Source organism: Phodopus roborovskii, unplaced genomic scaffold (assembly GCF_943737965.1).
Source record: "Phodopus roborovskii unplaced genomic scaffold, PHOROB, whole genome shotgun sequence".
NCBI classification, from domain to species: Eukaryota; Metazoa; Chordata; class Mammalia; order Rodentia; family Cricetidae; genus Phodopus; species Phodopus roborovskii.
This window is the reverse complement of record NW_026126416.1, coordinates 31014528-31035207: the sequence shown is the minus strand read 5'-3', so window position 1 is coordinate 31035207 and position 20680 is coordinate 31014528. Positions and strand designations below refer to the sequence as shown.

Below are 20680 nucleotides of genomic sequence, written 5' to 3'. Positions count from 1 at the left end.
GTGTGTGTGTGCAGGCTTGTGAAGGTCAAAGGCCAACTTCTGGGAGTCAGTTTTTGCCTTCCACCTTGTTGAGTCAGGCTGTCTTCTTTTCACTGTGGGGTGCTTCGGGCTAGCTTCAGAGCATGTGTCTTGTCTTGCCTGGCTTCCATCCTGCCATGGGTATGCTGCAATGCTGGGGTTTCGGGTGGCCTCTCCTAGATCACACAGTAACTTTGTTAGTAGAAGTGGAGATGAAACTTGGACCACCTGGTTGCAGCACTGTCATGGAGACTCTAGAACCCCAGAATCAACCTCTTGTTCTCAGAGGAGGGGAGACGGTCTTTGTTCACTTGACATCACTAATCTAGGAAAAATAAGTCAGCTGGGAAAAATCACCAGCGCCTTAATGCATCCGGTGATCTGGACAAGAAGATAGAGTGATCAGTGTGTTTCCTTCCATTTCAGGCCAGGCCATGGGAGAGGGACTTCCCAATAATGGGTGGAGGGAGGACCTTGCAGGCAAGGGAGGTCTCCCCTTCACAGTACCAGGTCCTGGTGGAACACAGTAGGTGAGTAGGAACCCTGGGAGGTGATAAGGGAGCTCAGATAGTAGACGGGTATAGTATAAGGACAAGCCACTCAACAGCACATCACCCCATTCCTTAGAATACAGACAGACAGAGCTCTGCTCTCAGAACTTTGACCTAGATTACTAGTAATGACAGATCCTATTAGAAATGAAGATCCTATTAGATGTCTGGTGTGAGTAAGGTCTTTGGTTTTGAGAGGCTAAAGTGAGAGTTAAGGACACTGTCTGCCTAAGTCGGCTAGACTCAAACCACTTACATCCTGGGAGATTCTGAGCACATTTAAGACCTTCTGTAGTTCAAACTGGGAATAATAATAATAATAATAATAATAATAATAATAATAATAATAATAATAATAAAACTGTTTTGTAGCTCATTCTGAGGACCAGGCAAGCACTGGATACACAGCAAGAACTGTGTGCATGGGTTGTTACAGTATTATTATCTCCCTAGGGCTTTTCTCATTCATCTTACTGCCAGTCACTCACTGTTATTTTATTGTTTTCAAAGCCTTTATGAGAGGAAATCTCCTCCTCCTTCTCAAGTGCTCACTGTTTGTTTGTTCCTACTTGCACGCAAATGCCCTGGGAGCTGAGCCTGAGTCTGAGACATAACATGGCCAGCACCTACTTATTAAATAGGATTATTTCATTGGACCTTGCTAAATCCTATGGAGAAAATACTCACATCGCCATCATTTTGTGAAGGAACAAGCTGAGGCACCAAATATTCTCTTTATTTACTCACAGTCACCTACATGGGCTTCCAATCCAATTTGGTTTAAGAGCTGTCCATTATAAGCATCAAGCTCAACTGGATGCCCTCTCTCAAAAGCTGGTACTCAAAGTCTGGAAGGATGTTACATCTTGTCACCTTTCTCCTCTTTCATTTGGACTTAAAGATTGTGGGAAGAGGCAATAGTTGAGCCTGTCTTCGTTCTAGATAGAGCTCAGTCCCAGGACTTCCTGTCTTCATCCATCTTCCCACCTGGCCCCAAAGCCTCTCCCTCTCAACTCATCCTCGTCTTCTTTGTCCTTGGTCCCATTAACCTCCATCCCACCTGATTTTTCTTCTTTATCGCCCTTTCAGGGTCACTCACCTTCCTATTTTTGTTGTGAGCCTAGCCTTTAACAGCTGAGCCATCTTTCCAGCCCATCCTTCCTATGTCTGTAAGTCAGAGTTTGGTTCCAGGGATTGAGACCAACATTGGTGATCCAGAGCAGAGAAAGACTGCTTGCTTTTATTCTGATAATATAAGAATTTCCATTAATTTCCTCTGCAACATTTTTTTTACAGACTTTTCTCTGGGGGCATTTTTTGCAGTGTCCCTTGTCTATAGATTGTAACTTCTTCTGCACACACACTTATGATACTAGTAACTTCATTTTCTCAAACTGAGTAGGCAGAACTGCCTGATCCCACCTTCTAGCCATTGCCCAAGAAGAGCCCATTGAAAGGCCCCAGACAGGATGAATTCATTTAGGGTCTGGCTGAAGACATTCTAACAGTCATGTTAAGTTCTTGATTTTTATCCGGCATTCACTGGCTTTCTGAAAATCTGTCCAAAACTGGGCAGAATAGTCAAGTCACATAAATGTCTGCCTAGAGTCAACATCAAAAGCCTGGCTCGGGTGTGGAGTCAGAAACACTACTCAAGGCTGCTCAAGATCATGACAGTATGTCCTTCTGTCCAGCTGGGCATACACTTAGCATTGCCTTGGCATTGGAGCAACAAGTAGCTGGAGATGCATCTTTAAGATCACAGACTCTTTGGAAGCCCATTCACCATGGAGGGATACTTTCTCAGCCTAGATACATGGGGGAGCGCCTAGGATCTGCCCCAAATGATATGACAGACTTTGATGATCCCCATGGGAGGCCTCACCTTCTCTGGGGAGGGGATATGTGGGTCGGATGAGGGATTTGGTGGGGGACATGGGAGGGAGAGGAAACTGGGATTGGTATGCAAAATAAGATTGTTTTAAATTTAAATTTAAAAATTAAAAAGGAAAAAAAGATCACAGACTGTTAATGAAAATGTGTATGGAGAGGAGGAAGGCAAGAGAAGTAGGGGGCAGAATGTTAGAGATCCCCCTGAGGACCATGTTAATGCCAATTTGCAGTCTAGCAAGAATGAGTGGGTTAGGATAAAATAGAAACATATTTTGGGCAATGGTGGCACTCGCCTTTAATCCCTTGTGAGACAGAGGCAGGCAGATTTTTGATTTAAATGTCAGCCTGGTCTACAAAGTGAGTTCCAGGAAAGCCAGGGCTACACAGAGAAATGCTGTCTTGAAAAACCAAAGATAAAAAATAAAGAAAGAAGGAGAAATATTTTTTAAAGAAAGAACAAGAAGGCACTTATGGGTCAGATCTTAGAATAAAGCTAAGGCTGAAGTTTAAGATGCTGGTTTCAGGACTGGGAACTGTGTAACTTGATGAGTACCAAGACAGCTAGAGGCCAAGGAATACATGATGCTGTCCTTAAATATGCTCACTGTTTATTTATTTATTTAAAAAACCACTTAATGAAACATTAAAAAAATAAACAGAATAAAACTTAACACACTGTAATTGTAAAACATATTCCCATATATTTTTTTCTCATCTATATGATTTGTCTGGGACAGTTTGTTGTCTCACCTCCTAATATCTTCACAAATAGCTACATAAACATAGGAACAAGCTCAAAGAAATTGTGGGTTGTCCTTTATAGTCTTTATAGATAAAATTGGCACCAGAGTTCCAGGTCTCTTGGGCTCTAGCCTGGTATGTCCTGCTTTGTCAGAGATGGCCCTCACTATAGACACCCTTGGCTTCTGAATAAACCCACCAAGGAAGGATCCTACTTTAGGGATATGGAGCAGCCTGAAACTCCTTGCTACAAATTCTACCAGCTAGAGAATATCATGGCCCAGCAATTCTACTCCCAGATAAATTCCATGCCCAGAAAATGAGTGCATTTTATTCCCCAAATGACAGGCATACAAATGAATGTTCATAGCAATTTTATTTACAATCATCCAAATTTAGAAACAAGCCTACTAGCAGCCTGGGTAAACAAACTGTGACATAATTCTACAATGGAATACCTCACAGCAATAAAAAAGGAACACATTACCAACAGACACAGTAGCAGGAATGAATCACAGATGCATCATGATGTGAGAAAGAGGCCAGGATAAAAGGTGAATTCAGGGTAACCCAAACTGCAGTGACAAATCACATTAGTGGTTGCTTCTAGATGAGGGAGCCTCACCCAGGAAACTTCTGGGTGCAGGAATGTTGAAAGGTTTTCTAACGTGACCTAGGTTGTAGATACTTTAAGATTCACTGTACCTCAACTGCACATATGTTAACAACTCTGCTTTCTGGTAAAAACCCAAGTGAAGAAGGGTAGAGGTGGCATCTGTGGCCAGGTGACCTGATTACCCTGGGGTAAGAGGCTTCCAGTGTCCAAACTGAGCAAACTGGGAAAACTGTTTTATGCTTTCTCTGGGAAACGGGAATAGAGGGGCTTGGGGTGAGTTGTAGGAAGACCATTGTTCCCTTAATCCTGGAGCCTGGGGTCTGCTCCCAGAGGGACCCACTGAAAGGTCATGGCAGCAGACACTACTGGCTGACATTGGGAACTCTCTGGCGGCCCTATGGCTTGTGGCCCTCTTGGAGCAGGAAGATGTGGGGCCCAACCTGGGAGGAAAGGCTCAGGGCCTGAGCTGAGGCAGGTGGGCTGTGCAGGCTTTCGGTGTGTGGTTTCTGAGCAGAACCCCGAGAAGATTCTTACTCTCTTCTCAAACGATTCTCCGAGGAAAGTCCACACCAGTATATCAATTTTGTGAAGGCAAACCAGAGACAGACCTATCAAAGGTGACCCACAAGTGTCAGAAACTGTTCTCCCTTCACTTTAAAGGCTATGAGGCAGGGTGGCGGTGGTGTCCAGTTCCCCGGCTATAGTCTCAAGTGACACTAGTGCTGAAGTCCACAGAAGGAGAGTAACAGCCTGGGCAGGAGCCAAGGAGATCCTACTCAGAAGTTCTCGTAATGATGCACAAAGTGGGCCCGGTCCTGCTTATTGACGAGTTGGCAAGACTTCTCCACATTCTTGGTCATCCCTGGAGGACCACAGCTGAAGACTCCAATCTTACGAACCTGTCAATGGAGAGACATGTTCCCTGGAGCCTTGAATTGCCCATCGCCCAGGGAAGTCAGCTTCTCCAGCCTGACCACAAAAAGCAGGCATCTACCTTGGACCCTGGGAAAGAGGCTAGAGCTGGGGTTGGTTATGATAAAGCTATGCTCAGGGTGGGGATTCTCTGCTCAGGATTGAGCTGCAGGGTCCTAGAGTGGGAGGGGATGGACTTACCTGGGGGTGAACTTCCTGCAGAGAGTTGAAGAAGAGCTCAAAGGGAGGGCGGCCAAAGTGGGTGACAGAGCGCAGGCCCGTGAACAAACTCCTGTTCAGCACCTTCTGGAAGTGCCGCTCACAGATGTACTGGGGAAGAAGGAAGTCAGGAGAGGGTCACAGCCGGGCACAGCTGGAGCCAACCCTTGGCCCTCATAGAGTCCCACCTGCCCTGCCTACCAGCATGGTGGTCCTGAGGTCAAACTTCTCAGCCAGCTGGGTAATGTAGATGTGCACAGACACCAGGTCCTGGTGGTCGTTCTCCTCCACCTCCCGGATGATGTCAGCCAGCCACTCAAACTGCCGCTGAGTCCTCGTCACCCAAATGAAGTAGATCTGAGGGCACACGCTGGGGATCAGGGCCAGCTCAGTGGCTCCCTATATTCTGAGATGCTAGGAAGTCTCAGACATCCCATATAGAGTGGTGCTCTGGTCTTGGCTTCCACAAGACAGAGGCCAGCAGAGGTCTCTCTGGTCACTCCCCTGCCCACCCTTGAGATGTGGCATCTGGACCACTTGGTGTAATGATCCCCACAGACCCTGTGGTTGAAAGCCAGGAGTGCTCTGCTGTGATGTCAGGACTCCGTCAGCCCATACATTCCCCGTGCAGAGTGGAGGAAGGAGACTCACCTTCTTACAGAGCATCTGGCTGCCCAAGGATGATTTGAAGACCAGGTCTTTGAGGATGGAGGCAAAGGGGGTGACCCCAATGCCCCCTCCTACCAGCACTGACACTTCAAACTTATGCCACTCCTGGTGGCCCTCTCCAAACGGTCCATCGAGGTACAGCTGCCAAGAGAAGTGCAGGTGAGATGAGCCTGGCCCTGCCCCAACTCTGAGGCCAGCAAAGGGGAAGACTATCGGAGGCCCAGGGATAGGCACCTTTGGGTATCTGGCATGAGTGTCACCCACTTGGGGTGAGTAGATCTCCCTGAGGCGGGTGGTCCAGGGTCCCACAGCCCGGATGTGCAGGCTGAGTGTGTCCTCGTGCGGGGCAGAGGTCAGTGTGAAGGGGTGGTACTCATTGGTCCCCAGACCCAGGCAGGCGATCCGCACCCACTGCCCTGATTTGTACTCAAAAGCCTGGGGTCGCTGGAATTGCAGGTGGGTCACTCCTATGGGGCCATAGGTAGAGAAGAGCCTAGATTAGAAACTGTACCTGTGGACTGGCAGGTACCTGTTCTTTCTACACTGCTGAGGCCCAGAGGGTTTCACAGTCACATGGATGGATTCCTGGTGCTGAGAGTTGTTGAGTCTCCTGTTTCCTGGGTAACATGAGTTGGGCTTCTCTGACCCAATCTGTTGTCTTTCCTCCATCCTTCCTCATCCCATGAGGGTGAAGGCTCATAGCACCGTCAGAAAAACAGCCTACAGGGTGGCAGCCTTCAGATCCCAGAGGGTTATCGAACCTCCCCCATTTGAGGGTGACTTCCATGATGGGAAATATTTGCATTCCAGCAAAGCAACTTTAACTTCATCCTTAAGTAGCCTTAACTGAAATAGGATGGAAATGAAATTGAGTTCTTTGCGATGTGAATCTTGGGGTTTAGATGACCTTATGGTGCCTAACACCTCCTACATCCCTCCATAGTGATTTACAATTCCACAACAGTCAATCCAGACACAACAGCAATCTGGTTATCGGGGCTATTTACTTCTCTCTGGTGTGGTGGCTCCCTGCCCTGTACGCTCCTGAAACAGGCTATGCACTGCAATTCTTCCTCATCCTGGAACTTGTCAGCATCATTTTTACTTGTATTTGCCCATCATTGCTTCTCACCATCTGCAAGATTTTCTCTTTTTAAAGATTTTATTTTTAATTTTGTGTATATATGTTTGTCTGTGTGTAGGTATATGTGCATATGAGTGTAGGTGTCTGTGGAGGACTGAAGAGGGCGCTGTACTCCCTGGAGCTGGTTATGAGCTATCTGACATGGGTGCTGGGAACTGAACTCAGGTCCTTTGAAAGAACAGAAAGTGCTCGTAACTGCTGAGCTGTCTCCCCTTGTCTTCAAGCCACAAGAGGAACTAAGCATAATCCTTCTTGGGATACTATTTCTGTCGGAAAATCTTCAGGGCTCAGGGGTTCTCAAAAGGGTGTCAGAGGTAGGGGTCAAGAAACCTAACAGGCCCCCACCATGTTGGAGAAACCTACCGATTCTCCATGCCTGGGTCAGAACCAGGCCTTACCTGAAGGCAGCAGCTCAGCCTTCACCACGCTGATCTCCACCTTCTTCCGGCTCAGGCTCACCAGCTTGTCCCCTCCATAGATAATTGCTGGGACCAGGAAGTAGATGTGGAAACTGGGCAATTGGATGAGGGCATAGCTGCCGTGGATGATGAGCTGGAAACATGGCCAGTTAGTGTAGTGCCACCCAAACAAGCCCCACCGTCATCCTCCTTGTCAGGCATGGGCCACACTGGCACTGGGTCTGGTCTTGGTAGATGGGCCGGCATAGACCACAGTGTGAGGTCTCATATCTCAGGATCACAGACCTTGAGTCTAATTCTCCCACTCCCTACTTTATCCTCCCTTTCCATCCCAAGTGTCCCCCTCCAAGGTCCAACCCTGACCATTGAAGGCTCTCACCAGGGCATAGAGCACAACATAGAGGTGGTGGGTCAGCCAGAAGCCCCGGAAACTGTGGCGTCGGAAGTGGTGGGAGGCAAAGACGTACATAATGGCCAGGACCAGGAGCAGGAGTACTCCTGTCATACCTGGGAGTGGGGGGGACAGGGTCAGTGGGCATCCTCAGAACAACAGCCTGAGCTGAAAATACAGCAGGACACCACACCGTGCCTGTTCTACCCAACTTCTACTTTCATTCTTTCAGGGCTCCAGAATGGTGTCTGGAGGGGCTGGAGCTGGAGGCAGTTTGTCAGAAAGGGGCTTATGGCTATTAGGGACAAGTATATTCAGGAAGAGGAGACCCAGCAGGGGGTACTCAGAAGGCATGCTCAGATCCCACATACCCTACTGCCCAATTTCCTACCTGGAACTGTCTCAAAGAACCACCAGTAGTACTTGGGTGGGAGCTTGGACCTGTGGGGGGGAAGGCACAGTGAGCCTCGGCTGGGGTCGAAGGGACCCCACTGCCACATTGCAGCCTGATGCTGCCCCTGACTGCTGAGGTACCAGGTCTCCACCAAGATGGATAAGAGATCCTTCCAAGGAACATTGTGTTCAGTTCTACCCTCTGTACCCACCACCGACGGACTTTTCCTGTTATTCTACCTTACAGTCTATCTTCCTCCAGGCAATCCTTGCCTCCTGGAGTACTTGGTCCATTATTCTGTGAGATGAGTGAAGGCAAGGACACCAAGTGCATAGCAAAAGTGTTCAACAGTTGCTCATATCTGGACAGCCCTGCTGTCTGGCACCCAACACATGGTATATAAATATTTGTCCAACAAGTGGATATCAAAATGAGATAATAAACTGTGTGTCAGATATATATGGGAAGGAGACTCTGATGTCATTTCCTAAGGTCCTTTCCTGGCCAATCACAGTTTCCTTCCTGGAGAGAAAGCAGTCACCTTTCAGCTTTCCCGCAAGGGGCAGCTTTGCACCTTCAAGCACCGAGCAGCTGTGCTTCTGCAATCATCTGTCCCTTTTCTAACACCCTTAGGGCCACCCAGAGAACCCTAGGGGTGCCTTCCCATGAACTGACCCATCATTCACAAAGACATTAGGGAAGACACAGGCCATCAGGCTGAGGGGACTGACGGAGAAGATGTATATGTTGACTGCATGGCCAGCACTGTGCAGAACTGAAAGAGAGAGACATCACGTCAGAGATAATAACAGGGACCAGCTCTGCTTCCATCTCAGGAGTAGTCACATACCAGCCAGAACAACGGCAGCCATAGCAATCCAGCGATGGAAGTCCACAGCCGCATCGAAGGGAATGTAGCGGTTGAGGAAGGTCTCCCGCAAGAAGGTGATGAGGTTGCGACACATGGTGAGCAGGATATAGGAAAACATGAAGGAGATGCTGGCTGCTGTGCCCCGGGACAGGATGATGCCCACATAGGTGGTCTCTTCAATGTCCGTGGGTGGTGAGGCAAAGCCATAGTCTGGGGCCAGAGTTGAGGCAGATCAGCATTGCACACGAGACAGGATCCCGAGCTCAAGTCAGAATGCCTGGGCTCTGCCATCCAGACACTGAGGACTGGTAAGGGCAGCCAAAGGACTCTTCACTCCCCACTGAGGTATGGCATGTTCCCTGCCCACTGCCCACAACCTGGCACTCTTACAGTAGGCACGGTCTGCAAACAGGCCCACGCAGATGGCTGAGAAGATTAAGACACACACGATGTGGCGCCGGTAGTTCTCCACAAATCGCTTGAACTGCTGTAGCTTCTGGGCCAGGAAGCCCCGCTGCAACTTCTCCTGCAGGGCCTCCGTGTATAGCCGGGGAGAGGACCCCACTGTCCTGTAGCAGTGACAGACAGAGCACTAGTAAGGAAGGAGCTCCTCGCCCTCCCCTTAGTACCACCCACGAATGAAGATCTGGTACCCATGAAGAATGGGTCATAGCAGAGCACACTCCCCCAACCCCTTATCTCCAGTCACTTGATCCAGATACCCCCTCTTTTCTCCCCACAATCTACCCTCCTCCGTCCATATAGCAGAAGCCAGGGGGCCTCCTGCTGCCATGCTAGTGGTGTTTGGTGCATTTAGTCTGAAGATGAATTTAAAAGCTGAGTGAAGATGAAGCCGTTTGACACTCAAGCCCTCCAGTGGGTGGCCCTGAGGGGAGGTCAAGGAGCCACTCCCTTGCCACCACCCTGTCTCTCATGCTACAGGGCAGTGGGGCCCCCTCCCTGACTTTACACCCTGCAGGTGTTTCCTGTCCCCAAAACAGCAGCAGTTCGGGTGTTTCTTGGAGAACATCTGATGCTAATCATGTGTGTCACATGGAAGGGGATTTGAGGTGATGTGTCAGGGCGGAGTCCCCGAGGCATCTTTCCAAGCGCCCCTGTACACAGGGATCTGGGGAATACTCACTTTTTACCCAACCTCTTCTTTAGGCCAGCGCTTCCCAGCTCTGGGGTTTCTAAGTCAGGGAGCACCAGTTCCCGGGAGCAGGAGCTGAAAGAAAGTGGGACTTGTTTTCTTCTGATCATTGTAGCCAGGAGAAGAACTGCCATGTCAAAGTTGGGATGGAGTCCAGGGAAAAACCCTGAGACCAGGTAGGGACAAAGCGAGACACGTAGCAGCAACGTGTTCATCTGTCCTTAGGAGGGCTCAGGCCTAGAGTGGCAAGGAGAGAGACCAGCTCTTGAGCAACATGGGCCGTAGGAAGCAGCTGGAGTTTGGGCTGACACTGACCTTGTGGTAAGAGGGCAAATATCTGACCAGTGACTGATTGATGAGCTAGCTCTACCTGCTTTGTTTCTCTACATGGATCTAGCCAGGGAGATCACCCAGGCCCTACACACCGGTTCCCAGGAGTCCGGGTGATGAATGAGACTCTACAGCTGCTGCTTTGTTTGAAGATGTCCCCAACACCTGCAAAGGAGAACAGGAGCCTCAATTGGCTTCTCCAGAAGGGCAGAGGGTGGGATGGGAGTTTGTCCTCTCCTCCTGGGCCCTGGAAGGCTGCCTCAGCCCTGAGCGGTGACTTAATCATGTCTAGATCCCCAGCTTCAGCCCCTTTTTTCCTCCCTGTACACACTGAATGTCCACTGCGCACACTGTCAGTGTGGTAACTGTGCAAGGAGAAAGGGGCCACCCTCTGGACAGACAGAACTCTGCATGTCCTTTGTGAAAAGGGAACAAGGCCCCTCTGTCTGGCTAGATCTGCCCTAGGCTTGCCCTTTGGCCTCGTGAGCAACTTTGTGCAATATACAACTCTGAGTATCCATGCTTAGCTCAGTGCTAAGCACCAAGGACTCAGAGCAAAGGTTTGTGTCCACCAGGAACTCTGTTCTGAACACTCATTGTCTCCATGATTCTGAGTGTCCCTTCCACAGTCACATACCTCCGGATCCGCCTTTGACACAGAGCTGTGTAAACCGGAGGTCGTTGTCGTGGTCCCGCAGCATGAAGTGGAAGTCTTCCCAGGTCAATTCCTCCTTGTCCTGGAAGCCTGCCTCCCGGAACATGGACTCCACCACCTCAGTCAGCTGGGCCTTGGACAGGCAGTTGTTGGAGATCTCGATGAAGGACCTGGAGGAGGATAGAAACAGAGTAGCTATCATCCAGTAAGGTCAGGCTTGGGCAGGTCTGGGATGGGGTTACCTAATGTGGTTACCAGCAACCTGGGAAATGGCATTGGGAGGTGCCAATTCATCCTGAAGGTGACACTCAGTTGGGTGAGGTGATGGACACCAATTCAAAGGACTGTGGCCACTTAGGAACCCCACCCCCAATGAAAACAACTGCAAATGGGAAAGAATAACACTTGCTGCAGAGACGGGTCCAGGCCATCTGAGGCCCCTCTCTTGTGAGGACTCGTTGCCCACTCTCTTCTGTGCAAGCCCACACCCATCTACCTCAGGAATCCCACTATCCCTACCCAGAGGGGACACAAGAGTGTGAGAGAGGCACAGCTGCAATGACAGATGCCAATACCCTAGCGTATGTGGAGTACCCTCGCTCTATTTTACTATAGGATTGTAGGGTTATGGTATGAACACATGGGGCTGCCATTGCCGATGGGACCTCCTCCTGGATTTTCTAAAACCTAGCCAGGACTGGACCTGCAATGACGTGTGGGTGAAGTCAGGCCGTAATCACTTTTGCTGTTTTGGAAGTCTATTGGGGGCTGGAGAGATGACTCAGCAGTTAAAAGCACTAGAGATTTCAGGGGTCTCAGGTTCAGTTTCCAGCACCCATGTGGAGGCTCACAACTGTATTGGTGTTGGTGGTGCATACCTTAATCACTGCACTTAGGAGGCAGAGACAGAGGCAGGCAAATCTCTGAGCTTGAGGCCAGCCTGGTCTACCGAGCGAGTTTCAGGACAGCCAGGGCTACACAGAGAAACCCTGTCTCAGAAAAAAAAAAAAAAAAAAAAAAAAAAAAAAAAAAAAGAGGAGGAGAGGAGTGAGGGGGAGGAAGAGGAAGAGAAGCTCACAGGGGGCTTATTACTAAGGTTCTGTCCTTGGGAATGAGAAATTGAAGATATTCACAATTAGCCTTTATTGGCATTTTAAAACTATGGCAATGTTTCTGTCAATTTTAGACAGAGTAGATATGGACTCTGTTAGAGGTGGGGACCTGCCTAGGTAACCCTTTGAAGGTGGATGTCTTAAGAATCCAGGATGCAGTGTGTACCACTCAGCCACCTTGGCTCCCTTCCTCTGACCCAACTTGCTTTACTGTTTAGAACATCAAGATGTGTCAGGATTGGAAAGGCCCAGAGTGTACCGCATCATGGTGAAGAATTCATCCTTGGAGAGGAAGCCATTTGCATCCAGGTCATACATGGTAAACATCAGGTGGGACTTATCCTCTGGGGAACCTAAGAGAGAAAGGGGATACAGGCCACCTCCTTGCTAACAAACTGGTGGGTCCTCAGATGCTCTGCTGGTCCCTACCCCTACCTTTCATGAAGACCACCAGGATGTCCAGGAACTCCCGGAAGGATAGGTAGCCATTGCAATCCTTGTCAGCCAGAGAAAACATGGACTCCACAAACATGTCCTGGGGCTTGAGGCCCAGGGACTCTGCAAACTCAGCCCTGCTCAGCTCACAGGTCAGGGCCTCATGCATTTGTTGGGATGAGTCCAGGGGCAGAGTCCCTGCATCTGCCTGATTGATATCCAGCACCTGTACTCGGGTAAGCACAGAGAGGGAGAGAAGGAGATAAGGCCTGGGATGGAAGCTGTTCAATGGCTTCCTATCTCCTCAATGTGCAGTTCAGAAACCCCAGATCCTGATACTTAGACATACTGATTTGGGCCTCTACTCTCCTACAGTAGGGCTCAACAGACTCTCTACAAGCTTTCTGTTTCTGTTACCCAAACAAGAACTGTACTAATAGGGGAGAAAGGGGAAAGGGAAAGGCAGGGAGTAAAGTTGGGGAAGGAAAAGAGAAAGCCTGTACTGGAGACAGAAGATATCTGCTATAACATGTCAAAGAGTGAGGGGCTATATCCTCATGCTAATAGTATTGCTGTATGCCTAGAATCTGAACCTTGTCAGTATGGCACTCATCATATGATCACAGTGTACCAAGTACTTAGGCTGAGCAAAGCCAACAGAACGGTACTTTTCAAACTTGAGTCTACATCTGCATCACTTGGAAAGGCTAGTTAAAAAGAAGTTTTCTGGGGCTCATCCCCAGAGCTCCTCATTCAATCTGTTTAGGGAGGAGCCTGAGAACCAGCATTCCTAACAAGTTTTAAAGTGAGTTGATGTTACTGGTCCAGGGTTAGCATCTGAGAACCCATCATATAGATGATCTCACTGGCTCCACTGTTGATTAGATGAGGAAGTGGGGATACGGAGACAAGAACATGTGAGCTGTCTAAGGACCTAAGCAAGACTGTCCCTAGACTATTGAGTGAAATCGTAGTTCCCATCCAGCTCAGGTTGGCTCCATCCACTGTGCCAGGTATGAGTCAGGGCACCTGAGCAAAGAGGTGTCTGAAGAAGATCTCCAAGATGCCTGCCCGCTGCTGCTTGGTCACAGCCTTCCTAAACAGCTCCTTCTCGTCCATCTCAACCATGCAGAGACCCGGAGCCCAGCAGATACAGAGGTCTTGCAGCTGCTGCACAAAGGCAGCCCGCTCCTCTTCCGAGTTGAACAGCAGCACCTGTGTTGGAGAAAGGGCCCCATAAGTCTGCAGCGGGCTCTTCCGGTCCAGCCCTACTTCAAAGGACCTCAGTTTGAGGGAGGAAGAGAGTGGATTCAGGGTGTCAAGTCTGTCTGGGAGCTTCTCCTGCATCAGCCTTCACAGGCAGGCGAGCTCTGTAGCCAAGGACAGAGCTGAGATGGGGACATGTATGAAAACAGCCCACAAAGGGAGGCAGGATGAACAGTACCAGGTCATACTCCTTGGGGATCTTGAGCAGTAGGGTGCGGCGTCCGTGGTTGCTGGACAGAATGAGGTTGACCTGCTGCGGTGGCTGCAGCTGGATAGTACGAAGCACCATGAGACGTTTGTCAAGGACCTGCAGACACCTGTCTGGGAACAGCTGGATGGTGACAGGATAGCTCCTCTCCTTCGGGCCTGGCCACTCCATCACTGAGGAAAGGACAGTTGTGCATGGTGATTCAGCAGAGGTCTTTGGGCCCATGTCACTTTTTGACCTGAGCATGTATTTCTCCTGAGCATGGCTGTCATCCCACTCTATAACTTGTTCTTTCTTTCGGGCCCCAGGTCCCCTTCCCTCCTTCCATTCCTCCGGCTCATCTCACCTGGCACTCCATCACTGGCTATTTCCTTCTTCAGACTCTCTTTGCCTTTCTTTAGTAGCTTCTTGCGCTCTTGGTTCCGGAAATGAGACACCACCCCAGCGATAACCAGACTCACTGAAAGGGACCAAAAGTGAGAGGAAAGGAGAACCCTTTACTCATAGCTTTGCGGGGGACACGACACTTCAGCCACTCCCCAGGATCTCTGAGCCTGGCTCAAGCTATACAAGGGAGTTAGCCCTGCAAGCTTGCAAGTAATGGGGGCACTGGGCCAGTCTGTGAAGAGGAGGCCAGAAAAAGAGACACGGGGAGAGGTATGGCACTTACCTAACGGAAGGCAGCAGAGAGCCACAATGAGGATGCCATAACCAGCACCACTGCCTTCAAAATAGTCAATCACAGTAAGGGGCACACACTGGGGCAAGCCTTCTGTTGTGAGTTGCTGAGGCTGTGGGCAGGGTGCACCTGAGGGACAAGTCATGGAAGATCTCAGAGTCCAAGACTCCTACACCTTAGGCATCCCCTGTCTTAGGAAGGACCAAATATCTTCTCCCATTCCCAGATCCACCTGTCTGGAACTTGTTCCCCTCAAAAGACCCCTTTCATATCTAATTACTCAACGTCCACCTCAGCTCAATTTCGAGGTATAGCCTTCATGCCAGCAGACTGTAGTGTAGGAAGCAGCTTACTACTGGACCTTGCAGCCCAACACAGAAGGCATGTGGCTGCCTATACAGTATCAGGTGCCTTTGCCCCCATACCATTATTGTCTGTTCTCCCAGCTACTCACCTTCCTGCCAAAGGAAAACATTGGGCTGCAAGGAACTGGGGTCCATGTTGGAGACAGCTACAAGCACATCCCGCAAGGTGGTGTTTCTGATTTCTGCAATCTCCTCCTTGGAGAACAGCCTAAACAGGGGAAAGGCCATTGCTGGGATAGGAAGGGGATTTTAGTCCTCCAAGGACCTCAGGCTCAAGGACTCATGTGAAGAGAGGAACTGGAGTAGACAGAAGGGTATGCTAGGACCCTGGAATCAAGACCTGTGAGGGCTGGAGCCCCAGGCCAAGGTGAAGTCTGAGGCAGGGACCAGCCGGGTCTTACCCATTCCTAGGGTTCTCGAACCAGTAACGGTCACCATCCCGTAGCCTAACAAACTGGTCAAGAATGATGTTGCTGAACAGAGGTCCAGGGTCCCCATGGCTCTCCAGGAGTCCCCCCAGGAGTAGTTCCAGCTGGGACAGGTCCTGGTTGTACAGAGCAGCTGTGGCCTCCAGCACCTGGAGCATCATGGGAGGTGACAAATGCGTGTGTGAGGACTTACCAGCAATGTCATCAGTAGAACTGCAACACTGAGAGTAACTACCATATAATATCTTTATGTAGATTAAGTAAGTTCACCTGTGTAGAGGATTGAAACAGTAGTGCCATAGACAGTTTTAGCCGCCATTATCTTTTGTATGTATGTGGGCAGTGTGTGTGTGGGGGAGGGGTACATGTTTTCGCACATGAGTATGTCTGCATGTGGATGCCAGAAGTTGACACTGGGTGTCTTCCGGAACCTAGACATCACTGCTTTGGCTGGATTGGTTGGCCAGTAAGGTCTAGGAGTCCTTCTATCTCTGCCTTCCCAGAGCCAGGATCACAGCAACATCCCAGCTTTTAAAATAATCACTGGAGATGCAAATTCAGGTCCTCACGCTTGTTAACGTGTTAATAGCATGTAATAAGCATGCTATCAACTGAGATATCTTCCCACCCCCAGCTGCTATTATTATTGTGTTGTTGTTATTGACCTGGGGTTCTACTTTGGGGTTGAGAGCTCCCCAGTTCTTTGGAGGCTCCAGTCCCAAGGCCAGCAGAGCCTGGCTGTAGCTGGGCAGCCCCATGTCTCGGCCCCGTTGGATGCTGCTAGCCACATAGTCTGTGCGGGAGAATCTGTCTGGGCCAGGCCAGTAATCTGAAAAGAAACCAGACTTTGTGTCAGTCATCCCAAACCTTTGTTGCCTTGCATCTTTACATCTAACTGTCTAGAACTCTCCCCAGCCTCAGTCCCCAGAACTCCTCTACATGACACTAGTGACCTTGTTTGGTGTGGACCCCATGTCACCATGTGTGATCATGGACAGATTTTCCAAAAAGTTCTTCTAAGACTCAAGATAACTCTTGATACCAACCAGAAATTCCCTTCTCTGTGCCTCCCAACTTTAAAACAGAACTGGATAAGAACCCTTAAGACCTAAGTAAACACCAGAAATCTGGTGTTCACTTGTGTTGCTGCTCCCATGCCCACCATAGTTAACTTAAAATAAAAGCAACACAAAACTATAAATTAAGGGGGACTCAAATTTCACCTTCTTCTGACATCTGCTTGAAGTTTGTGAGTGTTTATCTGTGTGTGTCTGCATCATAAGTACCGTAGGTCTGACTGTTGACTAACCCAGAAGCATCCTCAGTCCCCTAGCTGTGACACCCTGACCTCTGAGCTCACCTCTCAGGTCTTCAACTACTATCCTGTCCTCCAGTTCTGAAATCTGGGAGGCCATTCCCAGCAGCAACTGATCCACCTCCTGGACGCTCTTCAGATTGGGGTTCTGGAAGAGAATGAAACACTTACCTTGGACCACAGTTGCACCATAGGATGAATGGTCCTCTCTGCCTTTCTAGCTCTCCCTCTCCTCCCCTCCCACTCTCCCGTGCCCCGCCCCCTTTTTCTCTCTCATTCTCTTTTCCTTTTCCTCTCTGCTTGGTAGACTGCCCAGATCTTGAACACCTGCATTCCAGGCATAGTCCCGCCTCAGCTTCCTAGGCAGCTGGGAGAGCAGGCACATTGCCCTGTGCTCAGGAGTTTCCAGACTCTACTGGACAATTCTTCCCAGATAACGCCCCCCCACACACTACTCAGGAACCGGAAGTGTTATTTTCCAAGCATTTATGATGAGTGACCATGACCCCCTACTCTCTGACCCTGACCCCATACTAACCTCCCGAATCCAGTAGCTGTTGCAGACCCTGAGAGCTGGAGAACTGCCAGAACCTTCCTTCGGGAATTTCCGGAAATGACAGCTGGAGTTTCTGAAATCGAGTGTCAAAAATACAATGAAGGAATTTGGGGCTGAGCAATTCTGCAGGCTGGCCAAGAGTGAAGAGTGACCCATGAACTTCCTTGAACATTGAGAGGATTTGAAGATAGAGTGATCTCTATGATATATAGCTGGTGGGAGGTGAGAAGGTACCCCAGCTGCAGACATACCCCACACTCAGGAAAAAAAAATTCTGCTATTAGGAGAGCAGACTGTTTTCCTATGGAGCCCTGCCACCCCAGGATCCTGTTTCAGTGCCCCACCCCATTCTGCTTCTCTTCTGTTGAAACTGTGGAGGGATGTGCACACCCCAAGTTCCAAGCCCACTCAAGGAATACCTACTTCCAACATCGTGCAGCTCCACCAGAAGCCCTTCCCTTACCTCATGTAGACGCCAGGGGGGACCATGGTGGAGAAGAACTGTTCAGAGGCCACCACAAACTCTGGGGAGATGCTGGGGTCCGTGAAAGGGCGGTATCCTGCATGAAGACATGTGCCTTAGCTCATACCCTGGCATCACAAATCTACCTTCCCTTCTTCTGTAGATCTTCAGCTTAGGTGTTCCCTGCCCTTCACAACCTCCTCTGCCTTACCTGAATACTCTGGGGGCGTTTTCCTCAGGAAGCTGGGCAACCATTGGTATAGAGCAATGTTCTGAGGGTTAGCAAGAAGAAAGGAGACATTGGAATGAGCCTATGAGGGAGGAAGGCTTAGGTGCAGAGATGAGACCCAGGCAAGGCCAGTTGTAGGGAGTAGGGGAGCAACTAAATTAAATCACAAACAAAATCATCCTTATAAACATCTGCAGGGGCTTTTCATATTTTCCTAGACGTTGACCCCTATGGGAACACGGGCCTCAGGGAAAGAGACATTGTCCAAGACTGGGGAAACTTTGCTAGGGAAGCCGAGTCTACACACAGGTGGGAACGGGGCAGGCATCACCACTCACCTGGTAGGTGGCAATGACCCTCTTGCGCGCATGCTGGAACAGCTCCTCATCCCCCCAGTGTGGGTGCTCCTGGGCGAGCCTCCTGGCACACAAGTTGTGGTAGCGAAACCACAGCAGGCCCAGTGCCTGCAGGAAGGGCTCCCTGTTCCCGCGCTGAGCCCCAAAGGCTGCATCCAAGTGGAGATGGTGGGGGGGGCAGAGAAAGGAGATGGGCCATAGCATGAGCCAGGGGAACCCACACCCACAGGCAGACCCCTCCAGCCCGGCTCCCACCCCACACCCAGCAACCTGATGCCTCCAGCCCTGCGCCTCCTGCCAGGACCCCTCAGTCTCACCATACAGCCCCCGTGGCCCTCCCTGCCCCGTGGCAGGGTCCGGTGCCATCCACATGAGCAACTGGTCCTGGGACTCGCGCGGGAATGCGGGGTCGGGCCCTGATGCCAGCTGTCCTCCTGAGAAGCTCCTCAGGGAGTCGCTCCAGGAGTGAGAAGAGCCATAGATGGCACTGCCATCCAGCCATCCAGTCACCTGGTTGGTCTGTGGGGACATGTGGGTGCGTGGGGTCAGGTAGCTGTGGGTGGGAAAGAGCCTCACCCTGCCCAGCCTTCCCAGCCAGGCCCCAGGTCTCCAGCCTATGCAGCTGTCCCTCCCAGCCTGCCTGCCCTCCTGTCTGGCTGCCTGTCCTCACCAGGTCCCGGGGGTTGCTGGGGCTCTGTCCGGTCTTGGGGTCCCAGCGGCTCCTCTGATAGGGCAGCACCACGTCCCCATGGTTGTCTGGGTCGAACACGGGATCTCCAGGTGGGATATAAATATTGAGGAACTCTGCAGGGCAGCCTGGTGTTTCCACACTCACCAGATCCGACAGCACGTGGTAGCCTAGGTTAAGAGGGCAAAGTAGTCAGTCAATCTTCTGGCCCTGCTCTCCTTCGGACCAGGAAGGCCTCAGGGAACAAAAGGCAGAGGTCAGAGCACAAGCGCCAACGCTGTCTACCAGACCATTTCCCACAAGTCTCGATTTTCTAATAGGCAAACAGGACGTTTTTTTGCGAGAATCCAAAATGATATGATTAAAAAGCTCCCTTCACCTCTACTTAGCATCATTAGAGTCTTGGGGAGAGCAAAGAGCCAGGGCATCTAGTTCCTTAGAGTTCTAATGGGGACCCAATGGAACTTGTTGGTTTGGAGTATGATGTGAGAAATATCCCTGCATCGCATCGCACCCAAGTACTCGAAGATGACAGCAGAAGCGCTTCTTAGAGAGTATTTGTTTGCTTCAAGTTGCCGTGGGACTCCCTACACTGGTTTCCTCCTACACTCACCAAAGAAAACTCCCAGCACGGTGCGGTTGTGCATAGAGGCCAGCCCGGCTCTGCCTTCAGCTACAGCATCGCTCAGCCGCCGAGGGTTGGGCAGTAGCGGCTCCTCCAGAGCCTGATAAACGCCGTCCGCATAATTAGCAGGTACTAGGCGCTGCAGACGCGAGCCTGGAGGAGACAAGAGAGCTGAGCTGGATCGGGGCTCCCGATCCCCAAGTCCCAAACCTGGACTTTCGCAGTTTCCACACCCGGACCTTTACTGAAAGGATCTCCTACCCTGCCCCCTTCCTCTCCCTTCCATCCCCTCTCTCCCCTTGCCCCCACCCCACCCCCACATTTCCTGGCCTCAGGAATGCAAAAGAATGTGGTGTGAATGTAATTCCGATGGCCACTACACTCCAACTGAAGCCCGAGCTGCTGCGACCCCGCCTTCCCCGCAGATCCCAGGATTTACCAGCAGAACCTAGCCGGTGGTACTTCAGATTGTTAAACCAGCCATCGTAGCGCTGCACTTCCCAGGGCAGTGAGGGTGCATCCTGGCCACCTGTGGGAGCAGAGAGCCTTCCATTTAACACTAACCTCCCAGAGACCCTATGGTGATCCAATAGGTTTAGCATCCTTCCAGCGATTCTATTTCCAGTCCTTGTCGGGGCGGGGGGTGGGGGGTGGGGGGGTGGAGAGCGCTCAGAAATCTTCCATTTCACAAACCCTATCGGAGATGGACCAGCCCTTCCAGCTTACAGGCGCAACAGCACCTCTCCGTTTCCACCTTCCAATGGGACACTGGCTGACCCCTCTCTGCTAGAGGTCCCTTCTATTTACCTGCTGGACTCAGGGGTCCAGTAAGTAGAGCGCCCAGGAGCACTAGTGTTTTGGGGCTTGCTGGAAGCATGCTGTCCCTGCAGCCTGGAGGTGGGAGGTAGTGTGTGAAGTACACACACTCCTACAGCTGGTACTGAAATAGGAGCAGACAAGCGTTACCCAGGTCCTCCAT

General features: G+C 50.5%; 1 protein-coding gene across 1 annotated transcript; it reads right to left on the bottom strand.

The window, feature by feature from the left end:
* Window positions 1-4497: 4497 nt before the first annotated feature.
* Window positions 4498-20632, bottom strand: Duox2 (dual oxidase 2). The gene is made up of 33 exons (XM_051183538.1): window positions 20509-20632; window positions 20141-20230; window positions 19690-19854; window positions 19059-19246; window positions 18706-18907; window positions 18371-18537; window positions 18015-18075; window positions 17804-17900; window positions 17323-17413; window positions 16830-16932; window positions 16135-16298; window positions 15443-15618; window positions 15131-15249; window positions 14668-14805; window positions 14344-14457; window positions 13968-14170; window positions 13553-13738; window positions 12524-12749; window positions 12348-12441; window positions 10959-11146; window positions 10417-10486; window positions 9983-10066; window positions 9229-9407; window positions 8818-9048; window positions 8643-8742; window positions 7965-8014; window positions 7562-7689; window positions 7162-7315; window positions 5854-6086; window positions 5602-5760; window positions 5152-5307; window positions 4933-5061; window positions 4498-4718 (listed from the first exon to the last, which is right to left on the bottom strand). The coding sequence occupies exons 1-33, from the start codon at window positions 20576-20578 to the stop codon at window positions 4596-4598; spliced, it is 4638 nt and encodes a 1545-aa protein (XP_051039495.1). The 5' UTR covers window positions 20579-20632; the 3' UTR covers window positions 4498-4595.
* Window positions 20633-20680: the final 48 nt, after the last annotated feature.

Bases quoted from the DNA above. Each gene is read 5' to 3' on its own strand.
- Duox2 (XM_051183538.1), bottom strand. From the start codon at position 20,578: ATGCTTCCAGCAAGCCCCAAAACACTAGTGCTCCTGGGCGCTCTACTT. The intron at 12,442-12,523 runs GTAGGGGTAGGG...TTTCTCTCTTAG, and splicing joins CCTGGTGGTCTTCATGAAAG to GTTCCCCAGAGGATAAGTCC. The intron at 6,087-7,161 runs GTAAGGCCTGGT...ATGGCCCCATAG, and splicing joins GGCTGAGCTGCTGCCTTCAG to GAGTGACCCACCTGCAATTC.